This window comes from Ascaphus truei, chromosome 3, assembly GCF_040206685.1.
Source record: "Ascaphus truei isolate aAscTru1 chromosome 3, aAscTru1.hap1, whole genome shotgun sequence".
Lineage (NCBI taxonomy): Eukaryota > Metazoa > Chordata > Amphibia > Anura > Ascaphidae > Ascaphus > Ascaphus truei.
In genome coordinates this window covers 367,733,137-367,747,621 of record NC_134485.1, presented here as the reverse complement: position 1 = coordinate 367,747,621, position 14,485 = coordinate 367,733,137, and the positions used below count along the sequence as shown (strand labels likewise).

Sequence of the window (14,485 nt, the reverse complement as noted above, 5' to 3'; positions counted from 1 at the left end):
AGAATCCTATATACTTAAATAAAAAATAGACAGCTAACGTCTATTAAAACTCCGCCAGAGATCACACCGAGCTCTAGTAATGCTGATCTATAAGGTATCCAGGCCAAACAGGATATTTATCCTCCGTCACATCACCTATGTAAGAGGTAGGTACATGTAGTCAGGTACTGGTGTTAGTACACATAAAAGATGGTCGCTAAAAGATATCCCCTTTAATTCCAGATTACTGTGTGTTGTCAGTGATGGGGTGAGCGATCTTTATATACCTGTGTTGTACCTGTGTCCACACTGGGGGGACACATCCAAATGGTTCTCGGTGATGTTATTGGTGTTGTGGGCCTATCTTGTGGTTCCCTATAGATGTAAGGGTGAGTACCTGCTCCTAAATAATCATAGATAAGGGGTGCTGACAATGTTATGTTCCATGGTAGCCCAGTTTAAGATACTTGTACTGTGTCAAAAAGAGCCTAGCAAAAGTGTGGTTTGTTTGCTGTGTATCAGTATCGTGCGCTGCTCTACACGTTCTTAAAGAAACCCAATGGACATGAGCTGCGTATGCGCTAGATTCGAGCCTTCTCGCGTTAAGAATCGGCGGCTAGTACAGGGATGGGGGACACCCACAAGCAACAGCAGTGATGTGATGCCTCTTGGTAAGTAAGGTAATCATGTAGACTGTTTGTTTTTAGTTGTCGCTGAAAAACTAAGCCGTCCTGTCAAATGCCAGAGCTCTGTCTGAAGTTCAGACCACGCATGCGTCGCAGACCGAGCTTGGATAGTACTGTCAGACAGCATGTGCTCCTATACTACAATATACTGTTCAAACTCCTTGTTACACCCATTTAAAGAGGTGTTAGTACTGCCACAGGGCAGTACTTGTTCCATGGGCACCACTCAATTGCTGTCTACACTAACATACCAGTAAAGCTATTAAGCGCAGTCTGTAACCAAATACCCTCTCGGGCATACTGCACTACACTGTATGGTACACCGCGCAACACATGCGCTCCCAACAGCTGATTACTCTGGTTAAGAGCATACGGGAACCCCCCTTTTCTGGTGCAACACTTTATTAATAGCGATTTTTCTGCCATGTGGATAAGACTCTATCACATTTAATAGAACACCAACTGTGTCCTCTACTATAAACAATCGCTATTAGTTTACCTACTGTGCACCGACGTATGCACAGACTGTCTGACAGTACTATCCAAGCTCGGTCTGCGACGCATGCGTGGTCTGAACTTCAGACAGAGCTCTGGCATTTGACAGGACGGCTTAGTTTTTCAGCGACAACTAAAAACAAACAGTCTACATGATTACCTTACTTACCAAGAGGCATCACATCACTGCTGTTGCTTGTGGGTGTCCCCCACCCCTGTACTAGCCGCCGATTCTTAACGCGAGAAGGCTCGAATCTAGCGCATGTGCAGCTCATGTCCATTGGGTTTCTTTAAGAACGTGTAGAGCAGCGCACGATACTGATACACAGCAAACAAACCACACTTTTGCTAGGCTCTTTTTGACACAGTACAAGTATCTTAAACTGGGCTACCATGGAACATAACATTGTCAGCACCCCTTATCTATGATTATTTAGGAGCAGGTACTCACCCTTACATCTATAGGGAACCATAAGATAGGCCCACAACACCAATAACATCACCGAGAACCATTTGGATGTGTCCCCCCAGTGTGGACACAGGTACAACACAGGTATATAAAGATCGCTCACCCCATCACTGACAACACACAGTAATCTGGAATTAAAGGGGATATCTTTTAGCGACCATCTTTTATGTGTACTAACACCAGTACCTGACTACATGTACCTACCTCTTACATAGGTGATGTGACGGAGGATAAATATCCTGTTTGGCCTGGATACCTTATAGATCAGCATTACTAGAGCTCGGTGTGATCTCTGGCGGAGTTTTAATAGATGTTAGCTGTCTATTTTTTATTTAAGTATATAGGATTCTACTATTTACTATATACTGTTTTATCGCACGTTTGCACAGCAATTTAATAAAGTTCACTACACTCACTACATTCACCCCTGACCGTCTATACTATAAAGGTCTGCGGTGCGCCTAAAAAGGGACTCTGTAGTGCACCTTCTTTGGTACACTTTTTTGGTCAAGTTTAACATTTACCAGAATTGTTTTCTCCATAGAAAACTTTTATTAAAATTGGTGACTTTCGATGTGGCTTTGCTACACTTTTAGCTATTTATTCGCCTATGCAAACACTGCGATAATTCACTCCAACAACAATTAGAAAGAATCTGAACTATACATTTTTTTTGCTGGGAGACTTCAGAATTTTGCTGCCTAATAAATCACTGAACGCTTCACCCTTTGGTGATTTTCTTTTAATTTGCGTGAACTTTCAAGAAACTGGACACCTTTGTACAACACTATACACTAGCAAACTCCATGGCAACCATTGTATTGTGTGAATGTGGAACAAGAATCAGGACTGCTGCTCTAATGGTCTCAATATATTCTTTATCGCACAGCTCTTACCAAACGTTACTCACATTTACTCTGTCAACCAAGTTCAATATATAGTATTAACAGAGAAAGTATAAATAATCATGTAAAAAAAATCTTAATCAAACTGCCTGTGGCAAAGCTCTAGGAAGACAGACGTTGGGAATAAATAAATGGTAATAATAGCCTTTTTTTAAACCTCTTGCGTTTTAGTTGATACCTTTTTAATATTACACCAATTACAGATTGTATAGATTATGTTGTCTTCTTAAATATAATAGTTGTGAACAGCGGCTCAAATGTGACCATTAAAAATGCAGTTTAAATAAGAAAGTTTAAAATTGCATTTGGAAAATAAACGTCACCATATATCTAAGTAACTAAGAAACCATTTAACACTACAGCAGAGCGTATATATACCAGCTATGGAAATTTGGACATTTGGATAAAGTGGAGGGAATTGGAGATTTCTCCAAAAACAGGTGCTAATGATATCATTTTGTCTCTATCACACATTCTGTTAATTGCCCCAATTTTTCTCCATTTGTGCAAGTGTGCGTTTTGGAAACGGATAATTGGAGGAGTTATGGAGGATGTAGTCACAGTGACTCACGGGCATATTACTGTGATATGTATCAAAATCTTTGCCTGGAGCAATTTTGTTTTACTTTGCGAGAAATAAATCCGCCAGGTCTCAGGTGGCGTTAACCTTGGCTCCTCAGAGATCTGGTACAAATCTAAGATGTAAATTCAACAAGCTTCATACATACTGTACGCTTCTGACACAAATAATAAAAAAACAATGTTGCCCTGCATTTTAGAGCAAATTGACACATTTTGATATGTGTCCCACTTTGACTGCTATTAATAAATTAATGTTTCTTGTTCCTTTTTCACAGAGTGATGAACAGATAGAAAAACTCTTTATGAAAATAGACTTTTCAGCAACAGGAAGAATTGAGTGGGTAAGTTACATGAGGTTCTATGGCTCGAACTCCTACTCTGGACATAAAGATGTAGCCAACATCATTGCACCCACGGGTGAAATATTATGATAGCCCTGCCCCCTTCTTGAAAGCAGCCGATTCAAAACAATGGGTGCTTCTCCTGCTGGCGTTTCGTGGATGTTTCGCTGCCGCGCGCCACATCTTCTAATAACGTTGGTTATATCTGTATTGACATAGACATAATTCATGTTATTGGAAGAAAAAACAGAACTGCGCAAATAATTAACAATAAAGACTCAAAGCTAAAACAATAAAATACCTAAACTCTCCCTGCAGTTGGCCCAAAAGACTCTCACCCAGAGAGAAAGTCAAAATAGAAACACAAAGAGGAGGGGGGTGGACCTATAGCGCATAGGAGAGAGAAAAAAAGAAACAGACCATAGTGCACTCTGTATATAGCACAATCAAAAACCTGCTTAAAGAATCTCACTTACAAGATAACAGATGGAAATTAGCAGAGAAATTGGTCGTAGCTGTTTCTGTCTTATTCAGGAAAATCCACTTTATCCAAATCAGCTGTGCTCCCTTCCCAATCCAACTGCTGGGCTCACCAGGATTCTGAAGCTTATCCCAACTTTACTTGCAGAGAAAATATAAGATAAGGAAAAGGGAGAGAGAAGTACCAAAATGCAAAGAATTTATTATAAAAACACATAAAAAAGATATATTCCACAGATGAGTACTGCACACGTCAGAGACGGTTCTACCAGGACCCTTAGATCACTCCAGAGAATGTCCTGCATATCGCGTTCCTCCTCAATAGTCACTGGCCCCACGCTGGGTTCCTCCGGTATACACGGATAATAGGCAGTTCTCAGAAACGTCCCACGCCCTGTGTCCTTCGTCGTCGGTTCCGCGTTCTCAGATTACTTCCGCATCACGTGGGGCCTGCGCTCGCGTCTCGTGAGATTTCGGTATGATAATCACGAACTGTCACTTCTATGACTGCAGACTCTCTGGGAAACGATCCTCATCAGTTCCACATTCACCTTCACCCGACTAGTTTCGCCAATAACTGGCTTCCTCAGGGGCATGTGTGGAAGCTGCTCGCCCTGATCCTATTTATATCCTATCAAATAGGGAAATGGGCGTAACCTAAAAGGCTAGCGCATCTGATACTGATATCACATAATCTTAAAAACCCTTCCATTAACAATATAGCATCACTTATACTATTTGCAATATAAAATCATTAATAGACATATAACTAAATGCATTATAAAATATATTTTAAAATATTTTATACAGAAAATAGGACCATTAATTTAAACAGTGAAAAAGAACAATTGGGAAGAAACACATACTAATAGCATATGACCCGAGATTACAAAAATGATACCAAATCAATATCTAAATTCAGTCCTCGTGGTGCTAATGTTTTCAACTTAAAAATCCATGTTGTCTCCAGTTTATTAATAGACAGAATTCTATCTCCACTACGGTAGTTCTTTTTAGACAGATCTATTCCAAAGTACCTGACGAAGTAATATTGCTAAAATGAAGATACCGTTGATATATTTCTGAAATGGACTGGGGGGGGGGTCCTCTGGAGAAGGATTGAAAGTGATGTACAGTTTCCATTTTGTAAAGTCAGTTATGTCCATTATCCATTTTGAGAGTAAGAATGTGTCTGGTGTAAATGAGAGATTTCGCTCCTAAGTTGATTTACGACTGTGCCTAAAGTAACGCCCATATTCCTAGTGAGAGTTGGTACCAGGTACCTATTCATAGCTGTTTTGAGGCCAGTTGTAACCAGGTTTAATGAGCTGTAATATGATTGGTTTAAGAATTAAGGAGTGGTTAGTGTAATCTGCCTAGTAACAGTTTTAGACAAAGGAACCAAAAATGTATAAAAGTTGCTGCCTGGACACTCCCTGGCAGAGAGAGTCTTGTAGACTTTTGAATGAGTATGATGATATTGACAATAAACTACTTATTATTAATTGAACCCCGTTTGTCAATTTGGAACATTGACATACCCAATACTGGTCGGATCACAGTTGTGACACAGTCTAAAATGATTGCAGACACTCTGGGACCTAATATTTCTAAGGTGCTCTGACTTACGTGTCTTAAATGTCCTCTTTGTTCTGCCAACATAGTATTTTTGGCATGGACAAATGAAAAGATATACAAGAAAAGTTGAGTCACATGAAATAAATTCCCTAATCAGCTTTCTTAGCACGACAGAAAAACATTTACCTATTTAGGTAATGTCATGCTAGTAGACCAGATTTAACAGACTTCTGAGGATCTACCACCAAGTGGGTTTGTAGTTGAGCGCTGTCCTCCCCTGGACAGAAAGGGATAAGCATTTGTAGCAATTTGTGCAGAGCCGGTGGGATGCTCCCTGCACTTATACAGTACTTTTCTTTAGTAAATTCCAGTTTGATTCTTTTCTTTTTTTAAAGTAACTAATCAACATTTAGAAATAATTCAGCTAAATTGTTTTCATGCCATACACAGGTCATCAGAACAATTATGTTAATTTCCATTTTTAGGATAACTGTATTATCAGTAACTTTAGTACCACTGATAAATTCTCCCTAAAAGGACAAGAAGTTGCCCAGTGCATACATAATTCACCTAGTTACATATAGTTATGTAACCCTGCTTCCCCCCTTCCCCCAGACTCTACGGTGGTGTCTAGGGTGCATGAGGATGGATTACATGCGGTGTGGTGCGTACCTGTGAGGAACAGGAGGGCCTGAGCTTCCCGCGATGTTGTGGGGGAGCCAGGACCGGGCTTCTGGGGTGGTAGCCTCCATGATCTCTTAATGGTGCAGCACCTCCATCTTCTATACTCCCAGGAATATGGGACAGGACCGGTATAGAAGAACTCCTTGGGTCCCAGGGTAGTACTTTCCAAATTACACACAGTCTTTGCGGATGATGAATAGTCTCTTTTATTAACAGAGCAACAATATTCCAACGATAGTGGCTTCCAACAGCCGCAACACAATAGCCAGGACGGATTTTACGCCGCTCGCCGTCACCCAGATAATTCCTCCTCTCCTTCCCTCCAAGTCGCTCCTCCGGCAGGATGGTCTGGGCTAGGGCTTCAATACCCGGTGGCCCACCCCCGAGGTTAGCCTCGCGGTGGGTCTTGGATTCTCCCCATCACCCCCGGCAGTGGGGTGAGGGCATTGGTCCAAAAAGTCTATAATTCTATCAGCTCTAATAGAAGACGCTGAATCTTTCCGCTCTTCTCTCTCCTGCACTCTGCGCAGGGGAGACCGTAGTCTCCTCCAAATCCTCAGACCGATCCGCAGGATTTCTTGACTCATAGCATATTAACTGCACTGTATACTCCCGGTATAACTAACCGGCAACTCCAGGCTCTCGATATCACCATTAACTCTCTCTAACTCTCTCGCACTCTCTCGGACTTACACTACTCACCGGAGTTGGCTGCTAAATATAGAGCTAGCCCCGCCCCTCGTGATGTCAACAGGACCTCCCCTCTTGCTCACACCTGCATCAGAGTCCAGGCCTGCTTCTACCATTCAGGATAGGGCTATGAAGGGGGAAAACCCATGATGATTACTGGTGCCTGATCTTAACAGGACTTACCCCAGCAGAAGGAAGATAGGTATAGCCTGTGCTGTTTACAGGGGGCTACACTCTCCCTATGGTGGAATCCAATGGTCCCCACTTGGACCTATCTTTAGCAGAACCATCCTGCGGCGAACCAACTGAGAAACAGCACACATAACATTGTCATAATACATGCATAATGAGGTAGTTTTAATACAAGTACACCTGGGTACTCCCGACATGGAGAACCCTACAGATAATGCCTTGAATCAGGCTTTCTTACCCGTCGTCCATTATGATCAGTGACGGTCACAGCGAATGACTGAACCGGCCCATGCTCAGGCCTGTATGTAACACTGTGCATGTAAATACACCTACCGATGCTCCATATGCGTACTAGCTCACTCATCTTATCCTCATTGTGATACCCTGCCTGACCGAACTTGGTCCGAAGGTACTCCTGGACTGCCTCCCTAAGCCAACTGTCTCGGTTCTCTTCAATCTCTCTCATGATGGGCTCCGGCACGTAGGGATACTCATACCCGTGTGACTGCCGGTATCTAGCGACTATGGCCCGGTCAGCTCGACTTAGCTTGGTCAGGGTGCGGTGCCCTGCCCTGCTCGGCAGTACCCAAAATACAGGCTCCTCTGGAGCTACCTCATCATACAATATACTGGGGCCTTGAGGTACAATACGTTTCTGTTCTATCTCCCTAGACCGGTAATCTAACTCATCCTCCATCTCCTGCGGAGTGAAAGAACCAGCCCCACCAATGATCTACTACGTCGTTCTTAATTAACAAGAACCGCGTACGGTCCATCCCTTCGTGGTATCCGGTGAACAACAGCGCCCACCATTTGTCGCGGTGTTCGTACTCTGCAGCCTGACAAGTGCGTTCTACATCAGACTCTACCTGTGATGATACACCGGACGTACCCGCATCAGTAGATCGCGAGCAATCTCTCCTTCCCTTGGCATTATAATACCTAGTGGGGTTCATTTTGTGCACCACTTTACTGGTAGACCAAGCCTCCACTGGAGTGTGAGCCCCATGGGCCCTCCCTCTAGCTGCAGGAGAAAATGGCACAGGGTTAGGTACAGGAATAACACTTGAATACGGTATCTCCCCCTCTGACCCTTCTTCACTCAACTCCCAGTCCCACAAGTACTTGGAGTATTTGGGTTTTTTACATAACTTATCCCTGGTAGGTCCCGGTGGCACCACTCGTGACAGGGCAGGGGCAGTGGCCGGGGCAGGGGGGCTATGGGCCGGGGCTGGGGGAACGTCCAGGGCATTGTCCAGCAAACGGGTGACACCCCGCCCAATGAACTTTTTCTTAGAGGCACTCCCCCTCATACTTTGGGCTTCTCGGGAGGGGCCTCGATTCTGTAGATTAGCCCTGGCAATGGCAGAGGCTATGAGTTGAGGGGAGAACATCCCTCCCAGACTTCGCGTTACGGTGGAACCGGAACCGATGTTGTCCGAATCGCCTGCAGAATCTCCATACGTCCCGGGGTCACGCACCGGCAATGCGTCGAGGACCGGCGGGGGCGGCGGTGGAACATCCGGTACACGGTCGAACAAGTAGGCCTCAAGCCTCTCTTTCTCATTCACCGTGAGTGCGGTCTGTGCCTGGCGGGAGTAAGGGGGTGGTGGGGTCTCCTTACCACTCCGCTGCTTTTTGATGACATTGGGCTCCTCTAGGATCGTCTCGGTCTCCGTTGCACTGGGAGTCACGACGGCGGTGGGACTCATACGGGCCTCCGGCCGCACCAGCGCTCGCCATCGGATGGTCTCCGGACTTGTCTGCTCTCTTTTGATGCCTTTGTGGTGGTTCGCCGGTAGGCGCATCGCCACCGATGTTACACCAATCTCTTCCTCCGAAGAAATCACGATCGGTTCCTCCGCTGGGGAGTCACCTGGTTCTTCGGCGATACAACCAGTGGGTATAGGTACAAAATGTTCTCGCTTGTGTACCTCCACTGCGGTCGCGCTTGTCTTGGTGGCCAGCTTGCTTAGTTCAATAGCTAGCTGAGCCTTGGTTCCTCCCGATATGGTATAACGGGGACCCAGGGCAGTCTTTTCTTTGTCTTCCGCCACCTCCGTCAACGTTCCCGGAGAGGCGCCCCGCGGGGTTCCGAATAAATCCCACGGCTCGTTTGGCCAAAGGTAAAACGTGCCACATTTAGGGCATCGGGCCTTGGTGCTTGGTACCGCGCCCGGTATCCCGCAGTGTACACACAAACACTGAACGTATTCGTGCTCAGCTACCTCCACTACCAGTAGGCCTCCTGGTAATTGGTGAATGGAAGTACTCATCTCGGACATGGTTCACTCAGAGTGAAGACAGCTCAGTGTTCCAGCTCCTTGCTCCTCGAATGCCAGACAAATGTGACGCTCTTCGCTCAGGCTTCCGGTCCCTCCCTTCGCGGGGGAGGACTCTCCTGATTGGCTCTCCTTGGGCCCCCTCCCTCTGGTGGAATCCAGAGGCGGGATCTTTTCTTTGTCAGCGTGACATGGCCGGGCTTTTTGACCATTCACGACACCGGTGGGTGGGCTTTCGGCTTTCGTGCCGCTCTGCTTGCCAAGAATCCGGGTTTGGCGCCAAATTGTTACACATGTCCTGCCACATTCTCCTGATTGTCTCTGTGCACAACGCACGTGCTTGCTCCAGGCTTGGCAGGAACTGCCATTTTAGATCACTGTCCTTGCTCCGCGGAGCGCATGTGGGGATGGCCGCCATTTTGGACGAGTCCTCCAAATGTCCATGTGCTCTATCCTCAATGTCTAACGGGTATCTCATACCTAAAATACACTGACTGACTGTCAACTGTGTGCTCTGCATTCTGTTTCTCACTAAATTGAGGTGGCTTGTACCCCAGGCTCAGCGGAACTCCTCGAAACAATGGAGGATTCCGGCGCAACTGCGCATGTCTGACTCAGAGAGGCTGCTGGGATCTTCAAAAAACTTTATTCGTAGAACACACAAGGGCTAGCACCGCATTCTCCCCCTCAGCGGAACTCCTCTCCTCCATGCACTATACTCGATGTTTACCATGCAAGTGTTCTGTGGTGCGTGTGTGTGGGTGATAGCTATGGTACCTCTTGTCTAGGTACGGGCGTCTCCTGCTTTTGGCCACTCATTGCGCGGGCCCTGGGCCATGGTCCCTGGACTGGTTAACAGGCTGACCCCCCCAGTTGCCACAAGCTACCTGCCTCAAGGGACTTGGTCAGCTCTAACTATCCACCCTTCCTACGCCAACTCCTATGGGCGCCCAAGGCGTACTGTGCGAGAGTCTACGCTCCTCCTGACTACCCTCTGCATATGCAATTGCGCCCATCCTTCTCCAACACTTGCGTGGAGAGTGCATCTCACTCTGCCTGTTCCGCCTTGCTATAAGCCGGTCCTGTCCTGACATATATCTCATTAGCGCCTCCAAATGTAACCCTGCTTCTCCCCTTCCCCCAGACTCTACGGTGGTGTCTAGGGTGCATGAGGATGGATTACATGCGGTGTGGTGCGTACCTGTGAGGAACAGGAGGGACTGAGCTTCCCGCGATGTTGTGGGGGAGCCAGGACCGGGTTTCGGGGTGGTAGCCTCCCTGATCTCTTAATGATCTCTTCTATACTCCCAGGAATATGGGACAGGACCGGTATAGAAGAACCCCTAGGGTCCCAGGGTAGTACTTTCCAAATCACACACAGTCTTTGCGGATGATGAATAGTCTCTTTTATTAACAGAGCAACAATATCCCAACGATAGTGGCTTCCAACAGCCGCAACACAATAGCCAGGACGGATTTTACGCCGCTCGCCGTCACCCAGATAATTCCTCCTCTCCTTCCCTCCAAGTCGCTCCTCCGGCAGGATGGTCTGGGCTAGGGCTTCAATACCCCGTGGCCCACCCCCGAGGTTAGCCTCGTGGTGGGTCTTGGATTCTCCCCATCACCCCCGGTAGTGGGGTGAGGGCATTGGTCCACCAAGTCTATAATTCTATCAGCTCTAATAGAAGACGCTGAATCTTTCCGCTCTTCTCTCTCCTGCACTCTGCGCAGGGGAGACCGTAGTCTCCTCCAAATCCTCGGACCGATCCGCAGGATTTCTTGACTCATAGCATATTAACTGCACTGCATACTCCCGGCATAACTAACCGGCAACTCCAGGCTCTCGATATCACCATTAACTCTCTCTAACTCTCTCTGACTCTCTCGGACTAACACTACTCACCGGAGTTGGCTGCTAAATATAGAGCTAGCCCCGCCCCTCGTGATGTCAACAGGACCTCCCCTCTTGCTCACGCCTGCAGCAGAGTCCAGGCCTGCGTCTACCATTCAGGACAGGCTATGAAGGGGGAAAACCCATGATGATTACTGGTGCCTGATCTTAACAGGACTTACCACAGCAGAAGGAAGATAGGTATAGCCTGTGCTGTTTACAGGGGGCTACAGTTATATAGTAGATGAGGTTGAAAAAAGACATACGTCCCTCAAGTTCAATCTATGCCAAATTTAGACAACAGATACTCTATCCTATTTCCCTACTTAAAGTATATTGATTCAGAGGAAGGCAAACAAAAAACCCCAGTGATATATCAACCAATTTCATCTCATAAGGGAAACATAAATTCCCTCCTGACTCCAATAATTGGCAATCAGATTACCTCCTGGATCAACTTTCTTCCCATGTTTACTCATTTCGTATATCGCTGTATACCTTTCCTTTTAAAAAAAGATGTCCAAGCTTTTTTTGAAGATATCTATTGTATCTGCCATCACAGTCTCCATGGGTAATGAATTCCACATGTTAACTGCCTTTACTGTAAAGAGCCCTTTCCTTTGTTGCTGGTGTGGAAGAGAAGGGGAGGGTTACTGGTGAAATCTAATTTCCACTAACTTTAAGGGATGACCCAGTGTCCTTTGTACTGCAAGCTAATTAAAGTTTGTATACTATTGTAATGTAAGAAAATGTTGCTCCCAAATTGAAAGAATTACAGTATATATGTATAAAGAAATATTAAAATGTGACGCCTTCTATATTGACAGGATGAATTCTGCACGTATATGCAGCTGGACTACACTGAGCTAGAACAATCAAACATCAGACGCAAAAAAATCAGCTTCACATTGCCAGCTATAGTCCAGGAAATCAATCATGGAGATCCCATCCTGCGTGTCTTTTCTATGCCTGATAATACTTTAATCATGGTCAGAGGAGACGGCCATATCTATTTTTGGTCCACACAGCTGAAACTGAAACGTGACAAAATGATCTGTGTATGTATCATTTAAAAAAAAAGAAAAAAGAATTCATTATTAATTCATCTTATGAATTAGCGCCACTTGTTTTGATTTACCCTTTTCTGGATTTTTGCTCATGATGACATGTGACCTCCAGAAATATGTACAATAAGCAGGGGAGATCATACAATGGCAATCGTCCTTGTGATGGTAACCCTCTTCCTATGCAGCTCAACATAGTGCTTGCATTCCCCACTGTCCTGTCACTTGGTTACTATTAGATAATTTAGGGGAGACCCTCAGAAGTCCGTTAAATACTTAATGATGCATTAACTTCAGTTAACATATCATTAAGTACTAACAGGGATCCAGTAACAATATGTTAAGTTCTGTTTTCAGCCGTAACAGGGGTCCAGTAACAATATGTTAAGTTCTGTTTTCAGCCGTAACGAGCCCTGCTATTTCATGGACGTTAGTACTAATGATATTGGAAAGAGGTGTTCCCACGAACAACGCATATCCTCAGCTCTCCATTATAGTTAACGCAGGGATTTAATGTTACGTTAGTTAAGTCAGAGCTAAAGGTGGTTTTACTCACATCAAGACCCTGAAATAGGTCTTACACCTAGTCTGGATAAGTGAAAGACAAGTTGAGTATGACTGAACTACCATATTGTTATTTACATGGCTCTTTTCCTCTACTGTCGTCTCTTATTTTTAAACTTTCATTAAACACCTATTCAGGATCTGCATGGAAGTAACGCCATCTTTGGGTAAGACCGATTTAACGCCACATTACGTAATGCTAAGGCAAGGCAGTGCTCAAATGGTGTTAAGTGTATGCTAATGAGATCACGTTGCTTTGGCACATATTTAGCTTTGAGGATACCTGTTAAACCCAGGGAAGCTAACGGACGTTACCTATTTAGGTAACGTCATGTTAGTAGCCAGGTTTAATGACACAATGATGACCCAATAGTATGAAAAACATCAGATAATTCTCCTGGTTGTGTTAGGTGAACACCAGACCCTCTGTCCTATAAAGATGCTGCATCATTTCCAAACAGTGTGACTATATTAGGTAATCCGTTACAGACACTTCGAGCATGAATGGATTCATCATTTTTAATTATCCATATATTTGTGTTCAAATATGATGCAATAACACCTACATACATTTCAGGATAAACCTATGAAAAAAATGGCAAAATGGGTGACAGATTTCACTATCATGACGCAGTATAACAAGTTAATCCTTGGAACTGGGTATGTGAAAATATGATTTGTTTTTGTTATCACGGTTTATACATCCCAAGTGCCATGCAATGTTATGACCATATCCATAAAGTTGATTAAAAGTTTCTATATTTGTAGGAAAACTTCAAGTTAACACCAAAAGCAGAATATATGACAAAGTGCATGGAATTTGTAGTTTTTATTACCAAATAGTCAACTTTGCATCATTATTTTGTAAGATTTATACATCTATGCTTAGAAAGCAGAAAGGAAGAGCCGCCTCCAAAAACAAATATATTTCTTGGAATAAAAAGTGAAACAGTAAGACTGAGTTCAGGGTGGATGCTGCGCGACGTGCGCGCGCTTGCGTGCACGCGCAAATCCGTCACAATTTCGGGTTGTTCGGTGGGAGTTTTCAAACTGAAAATTCCACCGGCGGCAAAGTACAGCGTTGACGCTGCTACATTTTTCTGCTACAACCCAAAATGATATTTCGGGCGGCAGTCGCGTCATGTGAGCTGGTTCAGCAAACCAGTTCGACACGTTCGCCACACCCCCGCCACACACAAACGCCGCGACACAACTCCTGCAGCTAAGTCACAGATCGCTGAGCTGCAGGAGCCCGCGGCGAAAGCGCGCACGTAAACTCGCGCCCGTAGCATCCACCCTGAACTCGGCCTAAGAATGTAAGGAAACAAGTAGTGATCGTGTGAGTATATAAATAGAAGAGTGGTGGTACTCATACCCCATAGTTCCATAACACTTCGACTACAGGTATTTGTAGTATTTTCACGTGGTCTAATTAAGATATTTACGCTGCTTGCATCTATTTATTATTCTGTTTATTTACAGTCTACAAATTCTGCCATCAAATGTATTTCTTTCATTTGAAGAGTACATTTTACAATGTGTATAAGAACATGTACATTGTGTAGAGGAACTTTTAGAATCCTCAGAACATTGTTAAAATATA

At 44.8% G+C, this 14,485-nt stretch overlaps 1 protein-coding gene across 4 annotated transcripts in view; it reads left to right on the top strand.

The window, feature by feature from the left end:
- The window catches only part of LOC142490197 (cilia- and flagella-associated protein 337-like), a 104,222-nt gene that overhangs the window by 10,540 nt on the left and 79,197 nt on the right, over positions 1 to 14,485 (top strand). For all 4 annotated transcript variants that reach the window (XR_012800002.1, XM_075592155.1, XM_075592157.1 and 1 more), the window contains 3 exons: positions 3,392 to 3,457; positions 12,082 to 12,312; positions 13,460 to 13,542. Coding sequence is in view for 3 of the 4 variants with exons in the window: in XM_075592155.1 (XP_075448270.1) it covers positions 3,392 to 3,457; positions 12,082 to 12,312; positions 13,460 to 13,542 (380 nt within the window). In the remaining variant the exon portion in view is untranslated. The remainder of the gene's footprint in view (positions 1 to 3,391; positions 3,458 to 12,081; positions 12,313 to 13,459; positions 13,543 to 14,485) is intronic.